Source organism: Pristiophorus japonicus, chromosome 2, assembly GCF_044704955.1.
Source record: "Pristiophorus japonicus isolate sPriJap1 chromosome 2, sPriJap1.hap1, whole genome shotgun sequence".
Taxonomy (NCBI): domain Eukaryota; kingdom Metazoa; phylum Chordata; class Chondrichthyes; family Pristiophoridae; genus Pristiophorus; species Pristiophorus japonicus.
Genome location: NC_091978.1, coordinates 54,240,884 through 54,254,293, shown reverse-complemented (window position 1 = coordinate 54,254,293; position 13,410 = coordinate 54,240,884). Strand labels below are relative to the sequence as shown.

Genomic DNA, 13,410 nt, shown 5'->3' with positions numbered 1-13,410 from the left:
CACAGTTAATTCATCCACCTTATTGCGGATACTCATGCATTAAGACACAAAGCCTTGCTTCCACTCTAAAAATGAGTCCTTAGGTGGCTGAACAGTCCAATATGAGAACCACAGTCCCTGTCACGTGGGATAGATAGTCGTTGAGGGAAAGGGTGGGTGGGACTGGTTTGCCGCATGCTCTTTCCGCTGCCTGCGCTTGATTTCTGCATGCTCTCGGCGATGAGAGTCGAGGTGCTCAGCGCCCTCCTAGATGCACTTCCTCCACTTAGGGCGATCTTTGGCTAGGGACTCCCAGGTGTCAGTGGGGATGTTGCACTTTATCAGGGAGGCCTTGAGGGTGTCCTTGTAACATTTCCTCTGCCCACCTTTGGTTTGTTTGCCATGAAGGAGTTCCGATTAGAGCGCTTGCTTTGGGAGTCTCGTGTCTGGCATGCGGACAATGTGGCCTGCCCAGCGGTACTGATCAAGTGTGGTCAGTGCTTCAATGCTGGGGATGTGGGCCTGGTCGAGGACGCTAACGTTGGTGCATCTGTCCTCCCAGGGGATTTGCAGGATCTTGCGGAGACATCGTTGGTGGTATTTCTCCAGTGACTTGAGGTGTCTACTATACATGGTTCAGTCAAGGCCATCTATGGTCCAAACTCCCAAGGCCCCACCCCACTCCTGGCCAAGAACGGGGAAACACTCATCAAGAACACCGAGGCAGTCAGGGCTCGCTGGAAGGAGTACTTCGAAGATCTCCTCAATCGAGACTCTGCCTTTGACTCGAGTGTTCTCGACTCCATCCCACAGCATGCGACCTGCCACCACCTCAGTGAAACCCCAACGTTGCACAAGGTAGGAAAAGCCATAAGCAGCTCAAGAACAACAAGGCTACGGGAGCGGATGAAATCCCTGCTGAGGCGCTAAAGTATGGCGGAGGGGCACTGTTGGCGCGGATACATGACCTCATCTCTCTCATCTGGAGGGAAGAGAGCATGCCAGGAGATCTCAGAGATGCAGTGATCGTGACCATCTTTAAAAAAGGGAACAAGTCCGACTGCGGCAATTACAGGGGAATCTCCCTGCTATCAGCCACTGGGAAAGCTTTCACTAGACAGCTCCTCAATCGTCTTCTCCCGGAGTCACAATGCGGATTTCGTCTCCTACGGGGCACAACGGACATAATCTTTGCAGCGCGACAGCTGCAGGAAAAATGCAGGGAGCAGTGCCAGCCCTTATACGTTGCCTTTTTCGACCTTAGAAAGGCCTTTGACACTGTCAATCGCGAGGGTCTATGGAGCGTCCTCCTCCGTTTCGGATGCCCCCAAAAGTTTGTCAACATCCTTCGTCTGCTCCACGATGACATGCAGGCCGTGATCCTTACCAACGGATCCATTACAGACCCAATCCACATCCGGACCGGGGTCAAACAGGGCTGCGATATTCGCTCCAACCCTCTTCTCAATCTTCCTCGCTGTCATGCTCCACCTCACAGTCAACAAGATCCCCGCTGGAGTGAAACTAGACTCATCATCATCATCATCATCATCATCATCATAGGCGGTCCCTCGTACTACAGAATCAGTGGGAAGCTGTTTAACCTTCTCCTCCTCCAGGCCAGGTCCAAGATCACTCCAACCTCTGTCATTGGGCTACAGTACGTGGACGACGCCTGCATCTGCGCACATTCTGAGGCTGAACTCCAGGATATAGTCGACATATTTACTGCAACATACGAAAGCATGGGCTTTACGCTAAACATCTGTAAGACAAACGTCCTCCACCAGCCTGTCCTCGCCGCACAGAACTGCCCCCCAGTCATCAAGATCCATGGCGCAGCCCTTGACAATGTGGACCATTTCCCATACTTCGGGAGCCTCTTATCAACAAAAGCAGACATCGATGAGGAGATTCAACATCGCCTCCAGTGCACCAGTGCAACCTTCAGCCGCCTGAGGAAAAGAGTGTTTGAAGACCAGGCCCTTAAATCTACCACCAAGCTCATGGTCTACAGGGCTGTAGTAACACCCACCCTCCTGTATGGCTCAGAGGCATGGACCATGTACAGTAGACGCCTCAAGTCGCTGGAGATATATCACCAACGATGTCTCCGCGAGATCTTACAAATCCCCTGGGAGGACAGGCGCACCAACATCAGCGTCCTCGTCCAGGCTAACATCCCCAGCATTGAAGCGCTGACCACACTTGATCAGCCCCTCCTGGGCAGACCGCATAGTTCGCATGTCAGACACAAGACTCCCAAAGCAAGTGCTCTATGCGGAGCTCCTTCACAGCAAACGAGCCAAAGATGGGCAGCAGAAACGTTACAAGGACACCCTCAAAGCCTCCCTGATAAAGTGCGACATCCTCACTGACACTTGGGAATCCCTGGCCAAAGTTGCCCTAAGTGGAGAATGTGCATCCGGGAGGGCGCTGAACACCTTGAGTCTCATCGCCGAGAGCATGCCGAAATCAAGCGCAGGCAGTGGAAAGAGCGTGCAGAGTCTGTGGCTCTCGTATTGGACTGTTCAGCCACCAAAGAACTCACTTTAGGAGTGAAAGCAGGTCTTCCTCGATTCCGAGGGACTGCCTATGATGATGATGATGGTGATGTCTCGAGCTGTACAGGAGGGCGGGTATTACTACAGCCCTGTAGACTATAAGCTTGGTGCCCCTCCCAGAGCACCTGTAAATGAAGGAGAAATGGTGACAGTGAAGGAGTGTTTGTAAATGAAGGCGAAATGAGTATTTTTAGTTCACAAATGTATCACTGATTTTAATGGGACTCTTTCCATGTCCCAGCTCCTGTAAATACTAGCTATAAAGGGGCTGGACTCATCGCTGGCTGCTCGTGTGTCAGTGATGTCCCATCAGATTAATGTGCTTCTGCTGTTTATAGAAACATAGAAAATAGGTGCAGGAGTAGACCATTCGGCCCTTCGAGCCTGCACCACCCTTCAATATGATCATGGCTGATCATGCAACTTCAGTACCCCATTCCTGCTTTCTCTCCATACCCCTTGATCCCTTTAGCCATAAGGACCACATCTAACTCCCTTTTGAATATATCTAATGGACTGGCCTCAACAGCTTTCTGTGGTAGAGAATTCCACAGGTTCACAATTTTCAGAGCGAAGAAGTTTCTCCTCATCTCGGTCCTAAATGGCTTAATCCTTATCCTTAGACTGTGACCCCTGGTTCTGGACTTCCCCAACATTGGGAACATTCTTCCTGCATTTAATCCCTGTCCAATCCCGTCAGAATTGTATATGTTCCTATGAGATCCTCTCTCATTCTTCTAAATTCCAGTGAATATAAGCCTAGTCGATCCAGTCTTCACATGTCAGCCCTGCCATCCTGGGAATCAGTTTGGTGAACCTTCGCTGCACTCCCTCAATAGCAAGAATGTCCTTCCTCAGATTAGGAGACGAAAACTGTACACAATATTCAAGGTGTGGCCTCACCAAGGCCCTGTACAACTGCAGTAAGACCTCCCTGCTCCGATACTCAAATCCTCTTGCTATGAAGGCCAACATGTCATTTGCCTTCTTCACTGCCTGCTGTACCTGCATGCCTACTTTCAATAACTGATGTACTATGACACCCAGGTCGCGTTTCACCTCCCCTTTTCCTAATCTGTCACCATTCAGGTAATATTTCGCCATCCTGGTTTTGCCACCAAAGTGGATAACTTCACATTTATCTACATTATACTGCATCTGCCATGCATTTGCCCACTCACCTAACCTGTCCAAGTCACTCTGCAGCCTCTTAGCATCCTCCTCACAGCTCACACTGCCACCCAGCTTAGTGTCATCTGCAAACTTGGAGATATTACATTCAATTCCTTCGTCTAAATCATTAATGTATATTGTAAACAGCTGGGGTCCCAGCACTGAACCTTGCGGTACCCCACTAGTCACAGCCTGCCATTCTGAAAAGGACCCGTTTATTCCTACTCTTTGCTTCCTGTCTGCCAAACAGTTCTCTACCCACATCAATACATTACCCCCAATACCATGTGCTTTAATTTTGCACACTAATCTCTTGTGTGGGACCTTGTCAAAAGCCTTTTGAAAGTCCAAATACACCACATCCACTGCGTCTCCCTTGTCCACTCTACTGGTTACATCCTCAAAAAACTCAAGAAGATTTGTCAAGCATGATTTCCCTTTCATAAATCCATGCTGACTTGGACTGATCCTGTCACTGCTTTCCAAATGCGCTGCTATTACAACTTTAATAATTGATTCCAACATTTTCCTCACTACCGATGTCAGGCCAACCGGTCTATAATTTCCCATTTTCTTTCTCCCTCCTGTTTTAAAAAGTGGTGTTACATTAGCTACCCTCCAGTCCATAGGAACTGATCCAGTCTCTATAGAGTGTTGGAAAATGACCACCAATGCATCCACTATTTCTAGGGCCACTTCCTTAAGTACTCCTTAAGTATGTGTTTAATAAAGTGCCCAAAACATTTCACAAAAGTTGGGGAACCAGTGAGTGTACAACTGAACTCAGCCAGAGTCAGCACCTTTAGGGGAGAGAGGGAAGTCGAGCGAAAGGGAAACGTTGGAGATGGTGCAATGGGTTTGGACTTCAGCACAGGGAGGAGGGAGATTGTGTGGGACGGGGATTTACAGCTTTGGAGGAACAATAGATGAAAGAATGTTCCATTTAAACTAGAATTGTCTCATTTGAATTTCTATCCTGTACTTACAGTGATGACTTTTGTAAACTCCTTTTACAGGGTATTAGAAGGGGAGGATTTGCAGACAGGAAACCTAAACCCAACATCACATCAAGATCTGACAGAATCACTTGCTTCATCAGCACCTGAATATCATCGGCCTTTGAATGTGGAAGGAGAAATGTTTGTCTGTTCTGTCTGTGGGAAAAGATTTCAAATGTCAATGTGACTGGAAAAGCACTGAGACACACACCCGAGTGAGAGTGTTCCTGTGCACTCACACGGAAAGAGCTTTAACCAGTTACACAGCCTGAAAAACATCGCACCATTCACAGCGGGGAGAAACCATACACGTGTTCTGTGTGTGGACGAGGCTTCAACTGATCATCCAACCTGGAGAGACGCAATGATATCAGCACCATGGAGAAACCGTGGAAATGTGGGGACTGTGGGAAAGGATTCAGTTACCCGTCTGAGCTGGAAACTCATCGTTACAGTCACACCGGGGAAAGGCCATTCACCTGCTCCGTGTGTGGGAAGGGATTCACTAATTCATCACACCTTCTGAGACACCAGCAGGTTCACACTGATGAGAGACCTTTTAAATGCTCCGACTGTGCGAACTGCTTTAAAAGCTCTGCGGATCTGATTCAACACCAGCGAGTACACACTGACGAGAAACTGTTCAGTTGCCCTCACTGTGGGAAGAGGTTCAGGCAGTCATTCAACCTCGTTGCACACCAACGCACTCACACTGGGGAGAGGCCATTTACCTGCTCCGTCTGTGGGAAGGGATTTGCTTACTCATCCACACTGCTGACACACCAGCGAGTTCACACTGGAGAGAGGCCGTTCATCTGCTCTGTGTGTGGAAATCGATTTGCTTACTCATCCACACTGCGGACGCATCAGCGAGTTCACACTGGGGAGAAGCCATTCACTTGCTCCATGTGTGGGAAGGGATTTACTCAGTCATCCGCCCTGCAGACTCACCAGCGAGTTCACACTGGGGAGAAGCCGTTCATTTGCTCAGTGTGTGGGAAGGGATTTATTCAATCATCCAACCTGCTGACACACCAGCGAGTTCACAAGTGACTGCAGAGGTTGGATTCTGCTCTTACTGCTGCTGTTAATCACATCCAGGACTGAGCCATATTTATTCTGACAGTTTGGATTTGTTTCCACGAATGTGAATAACTCAAAAACTGGGCTGGACTTTGTTTCTGTTTTTATATCCAGAATATTATAGAAAATAGGTGCAGGAGTAGGCCATTCGGCCCTTCGAGCCTGCACCACCATTCAATAAGATCATGGCTGATCATTCACCTCAGTACCCCTTTCCTGCTTTCTCTCCATACCCCTTGATCCCTTTAGCCGTAAGGACCATATCTAACTCCCTCTTGAATATATCCAACGAACAGGCATCAACAACTCTCTCTGGTAGAGAATTCCACAGGTTAACAACTCTCTTGAGTGAAGAAATTTCTCCTCATCTCGGTCCTAAATGGCTTACCCCATATAGAAACATAGAAACATAGAAAATAGGTGCAGGAGTAGGCCATTCGGCCCTTCTAGCCTGCAACGCCATTCAATGAGTTCATGGCTGAACATGCAACTTCAGTACCCCATTCCTGCTTTCTCACCATACCCCTTGATCCCCCTAGTAGTAAGGATGTCATCAAACTCCTTTTTGAATATATTTAGTGAATTGGCCTCAACAACTTTCTGTGGTAGAGAATTCCACAGGTTCACCACTCTCTGGGTGAAGAAATTCCTCCTCATCTCGGTCCTAAATGGCTTACCCCTTATCCTTAGACTGTGTCCCCTGGTTCTGGACTTCCCCAACATTGGGAACATTCTTCCTGCATCTAACCTGTCTAATCCCGTCAGAATTTTAAATGTTTCTATGAGGTCCCCTCTCATTCTTCTGAACTCCAGTGAATACAAGCCCAGTTGATCCAGTCTTTCTTGATAGGTCAGTTCCACCATCCCGGGAATCAGTCTGGTGAACCTTCGCTGCACTCCCTCAATAGCAAGAATGTCCTTCCTCAGGTTAGGAGACCAAAACTGAACACAATATTCCAGGTAAGGCCTCACCAAGGCCCTGTACAACTGTAGCAACACCTCCCTGCCTCTGTACTCAAATCCCCTCGCTATGAAGGCCAACATGCCATTTGCTTTCTCAACCGCCTGCTGTACCTGCATGCCAACCTTCAATGACTGATGTACCATGACACCCAGGTCTCTTTGCACCTCCCCTTTTCCTAATCTGTCACCATTCAGATAATAGTCTGTCTCTCTGTTTTTACCACCAAAGTGGATAACCTCACATTTATCCACATTATACTTCATCTGCCATGCATTTGCCCACTCACCTAACCTATCCAAGTCGCTCTGCAGCCTCATAGCATCCTCCTTGCAGCTCACACTGCCACCCAACTTAGTGTCATCCGCAAATTTGGAGATACTACATTTAATCCCCTCGTCTAAATCATTAATGTACAGTGTAAACAGCTGGGGCCCCAGCACAGAACCTTGCGGTACCCCACTAGTCACTGCCTGCCATTCTGAAAAGTCCCCATTTACTCCTACTCTTTGCTTCCTGTCTGACAACCAGTTCTCAATCCATGTCAGCACACTACCCCCAATCCCATGTGCTTTAAATTTGCACATTAATCTCTTGTGTGGGACCTTGTCGAAAGCCTTCTGAAAGTCCAAATATACCACATCAACTGGTTCTCCCTTGTCCACTTTACTGGAAACATCCTCAAAAAATTCCAGAAGATTTGTCAAGCATGATTTCCCTTTCACAAATCCATGCTGACTTGGACCTATCATATCACCTCTTTCCAAATGCACTGCTATGACATCCTTAATAATTGATTCCATCATTTTATCCACTACCGATGTCAGGCTGACCGGTCTATAATTCCCTGTTATCTCTCTCCCTCCTTTTTTAAAAAGTGGGGTTACATTGGCTACCCTCCACTCCATAGGAACTGATCCAGAGTCAATGGAATGTTGGAAAATGACTGTCAATGCATCCACTATTTCCAAGGCCACCTCCTTAAGTACTCTGGGATGCAGTCCATCAGGCCCTGGGGATTTATCGACCTTCAATCCCATCAATTTCCCCAACACAATTTCCCGACTAATAAGGATTTCCCTCAGTTCCTCCTCCTTACGAGACCCTCCGACCCCTTTTATATCCGGAAGGTTGTTTGTGTCCTCCTCAGTGAATACCGAACCAAAGTACTTGTTCAATTGGTCCGCCATTTCTTTGTTCCCCGTTATGACTTGACCTGATTCTGACTGCAGGGGCCCTATGTTTGTCTTTACTAACCTTTTTCTCTTTACATACCTATAGAAACTTTTGCAATCCGTCTTAATGTTCCCTGCAAGCTTCTTCTCGCACTCCATTTTCCCTGCCCTAATCAAACCCTTTGTCCTCCTCTGCTGAGTTCTAAATTTCTCCCAGTCCCCTGGTTCGCTGCTATTTCTGGCCAATTTGTATGCCACTTCCTTGGCTTTAATACTATCCCTGATTTCCCTTGATAGCCACGGTTGAGCCACCTTCCCTTTTTTATTTTTACGCCAGACAGGAATGTACAATTGTTGTAGTTCATCCATGCGGTCTCTAAATGTCTGCCATTGCCCATCCACAGTCAACCCCTTCAGTATCATTCGCCAATCTATCCTAGCCAATTCACGCCTCATACCTTCAAAGTTACCCTTTTTTAAGTTCTGGACCATGGTCTCTGAATTAACTGTTTCATTCTCCATCCTAATGCAGAATTCCACCATATTATGGTCACACTTCCCCAAGGGGCCTCGCACAACGAGATTGCTAATTAATCCTCTCTCATTACACAACACCCAGTCTAAGATGGCCTCCCCCCTAGTTGGTTCCTCGACATATTGGTCTAAAAAACCATCCCTTATGCACTCCAGGAAATCCTCCTCCACCGTATTGCTTCCAGTTTGGTTAACCCAATCTATGTGCATATTAAAGTCACCCATTATAACTGCTGCACCTTTATTGCACGCACCCCTAATTTCATGTTTGATGCCCTCCCCAACATCACTTCTACTGTTTGGAGGTCTGTACACAACTCCCACTAACATTTTTTGCCCTTTGGTGTTCTGCAGCTCTACCCATATAGATTCCACATCATCTAAGCTAATGTCCTTCCGAACTATTGCCTTAATTTCCTCCTTAACCAGCAATGCTACCCCACCTCCTTTTCCTTTTATTCTATGTTTCCTGAATGTTGAATACCCCTGGATGTTGAGTTCCCAGCCCTGATCATCCTGGAGCCACGCCTCCGTAATCCTAATCACATCATATTTGTTAACATCTATTTGCACAGTTAATTCATCCACCTTATTGCGGATACTCCTTGCATTAAGACACAAAGCCTTCAGGCTTGTTTTTTTAACACCCTTTGTCCTTTTATAATTTTGCTGTACAATGGCCCTTTTTGTTCTTTGCCTTGGGTTTCTCTGCCCTCCACTTTTCCTCATCTCCTTTCTGTCTTTTGCTTTTGCCTCCTTTTTGTTTCCCTCTGTCTCCCTGCATTGGTTCCCATCCCCCTGCCATTTTCGTTTAACTCCTCCCCAACAGCACTAGCAAACACTCCCCCTAGGACATTGGTTCCGGTCCTGCCCAGGTGCAGACCGTCCGGTTTGTACTGGTCCCACCTCCCCCAGAACCGGTTCCAATGCCCCAGGAATTTGAATCCCTCCCTGCTGCACCACTGCTCAAGCCACGTATTCATCTGCGCTATCCTGCGATTCCTACTCTGACTATCACGTGGCACTGGTAGCAATCCCGAGATTACTACTTTTGAGGTCCTACTTTTTAATTTAGCTCCTAGCTCATTAAATTCGTTTTGTAGGACCTCATCCCTTTTTTTACCTATGTCGTTGGTACCAATGTGCACCACGACAACTGGCTGATCTCCCTCCCTTTTTAGAATGTCCTGCACCCGCTTCGAGATATCCTTGACCCTTGCACCAGGGAGGCAACATACCATCCTGGAGTCTCGGTTGCGGCCGCAGAAACGCCTATCTATTCCCCTCACAATTGAATCCCCTATCACTATCGCTCTCCCACTCTTTTTCCTGCCCTCCCATCTGGTACAGAAATCCCCTCGCCACGGGAATGGAGACAAGTCCAGTCAAAGTAATGGGATGAATTAAAATGTATTTATTCAGACGGGTGGGAGTTGGGAAGTGGTGTTCCATAGGGATCACTGCTGGGACCATTTTTGTTCACCATTTACATGAATGATTTGGACTTGGGAATCAGAAGTACACTTTCAAAATTTGAAGATGGAACAAACCTGGGGGGTGTAGTTAATACTGAGGAAGACTGTGATAGCATCCTTGTAGAATTATTCAGTTGTGTGAAGTAAATAGCAGGGTCATCTTTTAATTTGCTTTGACTGATCACATCACTGTATAGATATGTGAAAAACAAAAGTCATTCACAGCTCTCAATTTCAGAATTGTGAGATTCAAACTCAACTTTCTCCAAGTACAATCTAACACTTCAAAAATTGTAATGGATGTCATCACCATAGGCGGTCCCTCGAACGAGGATGACTTGCTTCCACAAGAATTCACAGATGTTTCAATGAAGGACCCGATGTTCCAGTCCTGAACTCCAATTGAGGGCGTGAAAGATACCTGCGCGTGGATTTTTTTAATGTGTGGTGACGGTTGCACATCAGTCACCACATGGGCTTGACAGAGCAAGGCCTTTATTCAGTGGCAAGGTTTGAACCAGGACAACTGGAGACCTGCTCTGCTGCACGGACCTAGTGCACACACATATCGCAGTGTGGGCAGGCCCGTGCTGCCCCTGGGCCCTCGGCTCTTCTGGGCCCCGTATCCTCATTCGCCGCACCTTCGCCCACGATGCTCCAGGGCCCGGCGCTCTAGCCCCATCCATAGCCCCGACCTGCGGTGGAGCTGGCTATCCATTCTGCTACTTGTCCCCTGACTCCGCGTTCCCTGACCTTGTTATTATGTGGCACCTTATCGAAGGCCTTCTGAAAATCTAGGTAAATTATATCTACTCCATGGGGATAGGACGAGAAAGTGGAGTTGAGTTGTAAGTTCAGCGATGATCCCATTGAATGGCGGAGCAGGCTCCAGGGGCTGCACGACCCACTCCTGCTCCTATTCCTCATGCTCTGAATCACAGGAACACAGAGATAATGTCACTTTAAACACAGAAGGAACGCGCTGGGCGCTGCGCATGCTCAAAGGCTCAAACCTCGCCAACAATCTGGCCTCTGCTGCACCTGCAAGCTGGGTCCGGGTCGCCACGGAATCCGCGCAAGGCCTCTTGGGTAAGCTGGACGGGTGGCCGTTGAGGCCGAATCACCGACGGAAAGTGAGTTTTCGGAACCAATTTAACTCAAGATGGGGGCGGATAAAGAGAATAAAGTAAAATCCAAACCTGAGAGTTGGCTGGGAGCTCCCCGGACACCAAATGGAGCGGATTCAGCCGCGCCGATCACCTGGATGTAGGCGAGATATTAGGACTGTTGTCTAATAATCCAAACACAGTGACACAGACAGATGGGCAAGTGTAACTTCACAGAAAATCCTTTCAAGCCTCACTTAAAAACTGGCAGACTGGCAATCCATTGGTCACAAATGGAGTTGTGATCTTTGTAAATTAAGGAAGGAAATGCATGAAAATGTGTTACAAGAATTCATTAACAGAGTAGGGTCATTATCTCGCTTTAATTTATATTTCTGACACCAGTCAACACAAAAAGGTAATTACCAACATGACATAAACAGACATCACACTTCAGAACAACATGTCTGCCAGCTCTTGCCTCAGTACAGTCAGCCTTTTAGTAGCTGCAGCCCTGATTTAAGCATCTAGTAGTTTAATATATGCAGTACAGAATTTGTATTTCTATGCCAAATAGAAAAAATCTATTTGTGACACACACACAACTAATAATTAAATCATAATGTGACTGCGAATCGATTATCACCTATGATATCTTCCATGCCCACCCATCGTGGAAGGTATTAAACGTATGATTAGGCAGAGTCAACATGGTTTTATGAAAGGGAAATCGTGTTTGACAAATCTTATGAAGAGTTTTTTGAAGATGTGTTGAAGGTGTAACTAGTAAGATGTATAAAGGGGAACCAGTGGATGTGGTGTATTTGGATTTTCAAAAAGCATTCAATAAGGTGCCACGCAAGAGGTTATTACACACAATTAGGATTCATGCCTTAGAGGGTGTGCAACAAAGGTTCACTAGACTGGTTCCTGGGATGTGGGGATTGCCCTATGAGGACGATTGAGTCGACTAAGCCTATATGCCCTAGAGTTTAGAAGAATGAGAGGTGATCTAATTGAAACATGTAAAATTCTTAAGGTGCTTGACAGGGTTAATGCTGAGAAAATGTTTTCCCGGGCTGAGGAATCCAGAACATGAGATCAGAGTGTCAGAATAAGGGGTTGGCCATTTAGGACTGAGATCAGGAGAAATTTCTTCACTCATAGTATGATAAATCTTTGGAATTCTCTACTCCCGAGAGCTGTGGGTGCTCAGTCATTGAAACATAGAAACATAGAAAATAGGTGCAGGAGTAGGCCATTCAGCCCTTCGAACCTGCATCGCCATTCAATAAGATCATGGCTGATCAGTCCCTCAGAACCCCTTTCCTGCTTTCTCTCCATACCCCTTGATCCCCTTAGCCGTAAGGGCCATATCTAATGCCCTCTTGAATATATCCAATGAACTGGCATCAACAACTCTTTGCGGCAGGGAATTCCACAGGTTAACAACTCTTTGAGTGAAGAAGTTTCTCCTCATCTCAGTCCTAAATGTCCTACCCCTTATCCTAAGACTATGTCCCCTGGTTCTGGACCTCCCCAACATCGGGAACATTCTTCCCACATCTAACCTTTCCAGTCCCGTCAGAATCTTATACGTTTCTGTGCGATCCCCTCTCATCCTTCCAAACTGCAGTGAATAAAGGCCCAGTTGATCCAGTCTCTCCTCATATGACAGTCCAGCCATCCCTGGAATTAGTCTGGTGAACCTTCGCTGCACTCCCTCAATAGCAAGAACATCCTTCCTCAGATTAGGAGACCAAAACTGAACACAATATTCCAGGTGAGGCCTCACTAAGGCCCTGTACAACTGCAGTAACATAGAAACATAGACATAGAAAATAGATACAGGAGGAGGCCATCCGGCCCTTCGAGCTTGCACCACCATTCAATAAGATCATGGCTGATTATTCCTTCAGTACCCCTTTCTTGCTTTCCCTCCATAACCCTTGATCCCTTTAGCCGCAAGGGCCATATCTAACTCCCTCTTGAATATATCCAATGAACTGGCATCAACAACTCTCTGTGGCAGGGGGCAGGGAATTCCACAGGTTAACAATTCTCTGAGTGAAGAAGTTTCTCCTCATCTCAGTCCTAAATAGCGTGCTCCTTATCCTAAGACTGTCCCCTGGTCCTGGACTTCCCCAACATCGGAAACATTTTTCCCGCATCTAACCTGTCCAGTCCAGTCAGCATCTTATATGTTTCTATGAGATCCCCTCTCATCCTCCTAAACTCCAGTGTATAAAGGCTCAGTTGATCCAGTCTCTCCTCATATGTCAGTCCAGCCAAACCTGGAATCAGTCTGGTGAACCTTCGCTGCACTCTCTCAATAGCAATAACGTCCTTCAGATTAGGAGAC

The 13,410-nt window shown here is 47.0% G+C and overlaps 1 protein-coding gene across 3 annotated transcripts in view; it reads left to right on the top strand.

Moving 5' to 3' along the window:
• The window catches only part of LOC139238140 (zinc finger protein 239-like), a 38,890-nt gene that overhangs the window by 12,529 nt on the left and 12,951 nt on the right, over nt 1-13,410 (top strand). For 2 of the 3 annotated variants that reach the window (XM_070867462.1, XM_070867463.1), the window contains one exon: nt 4,733-5,887. The exons of the other annotated variant lie outside the window; for it this stretch is intronic. In XM_070867462.1, the coding sequence (XP_070723563.1) occupies nt 5,093-5,767 (675 nt within the window). In that variant the 5' untranslated portion in view covers nt 4,733-5,092 and the 3' untranslated portion in view covers nt 5,768-5,887. Of the gene's footprint in view, nt 1-4,732; nt 5,888-13,410 lie in introns of those variants that run through there. 3 annotated transcript variants of the gene reach the window in all.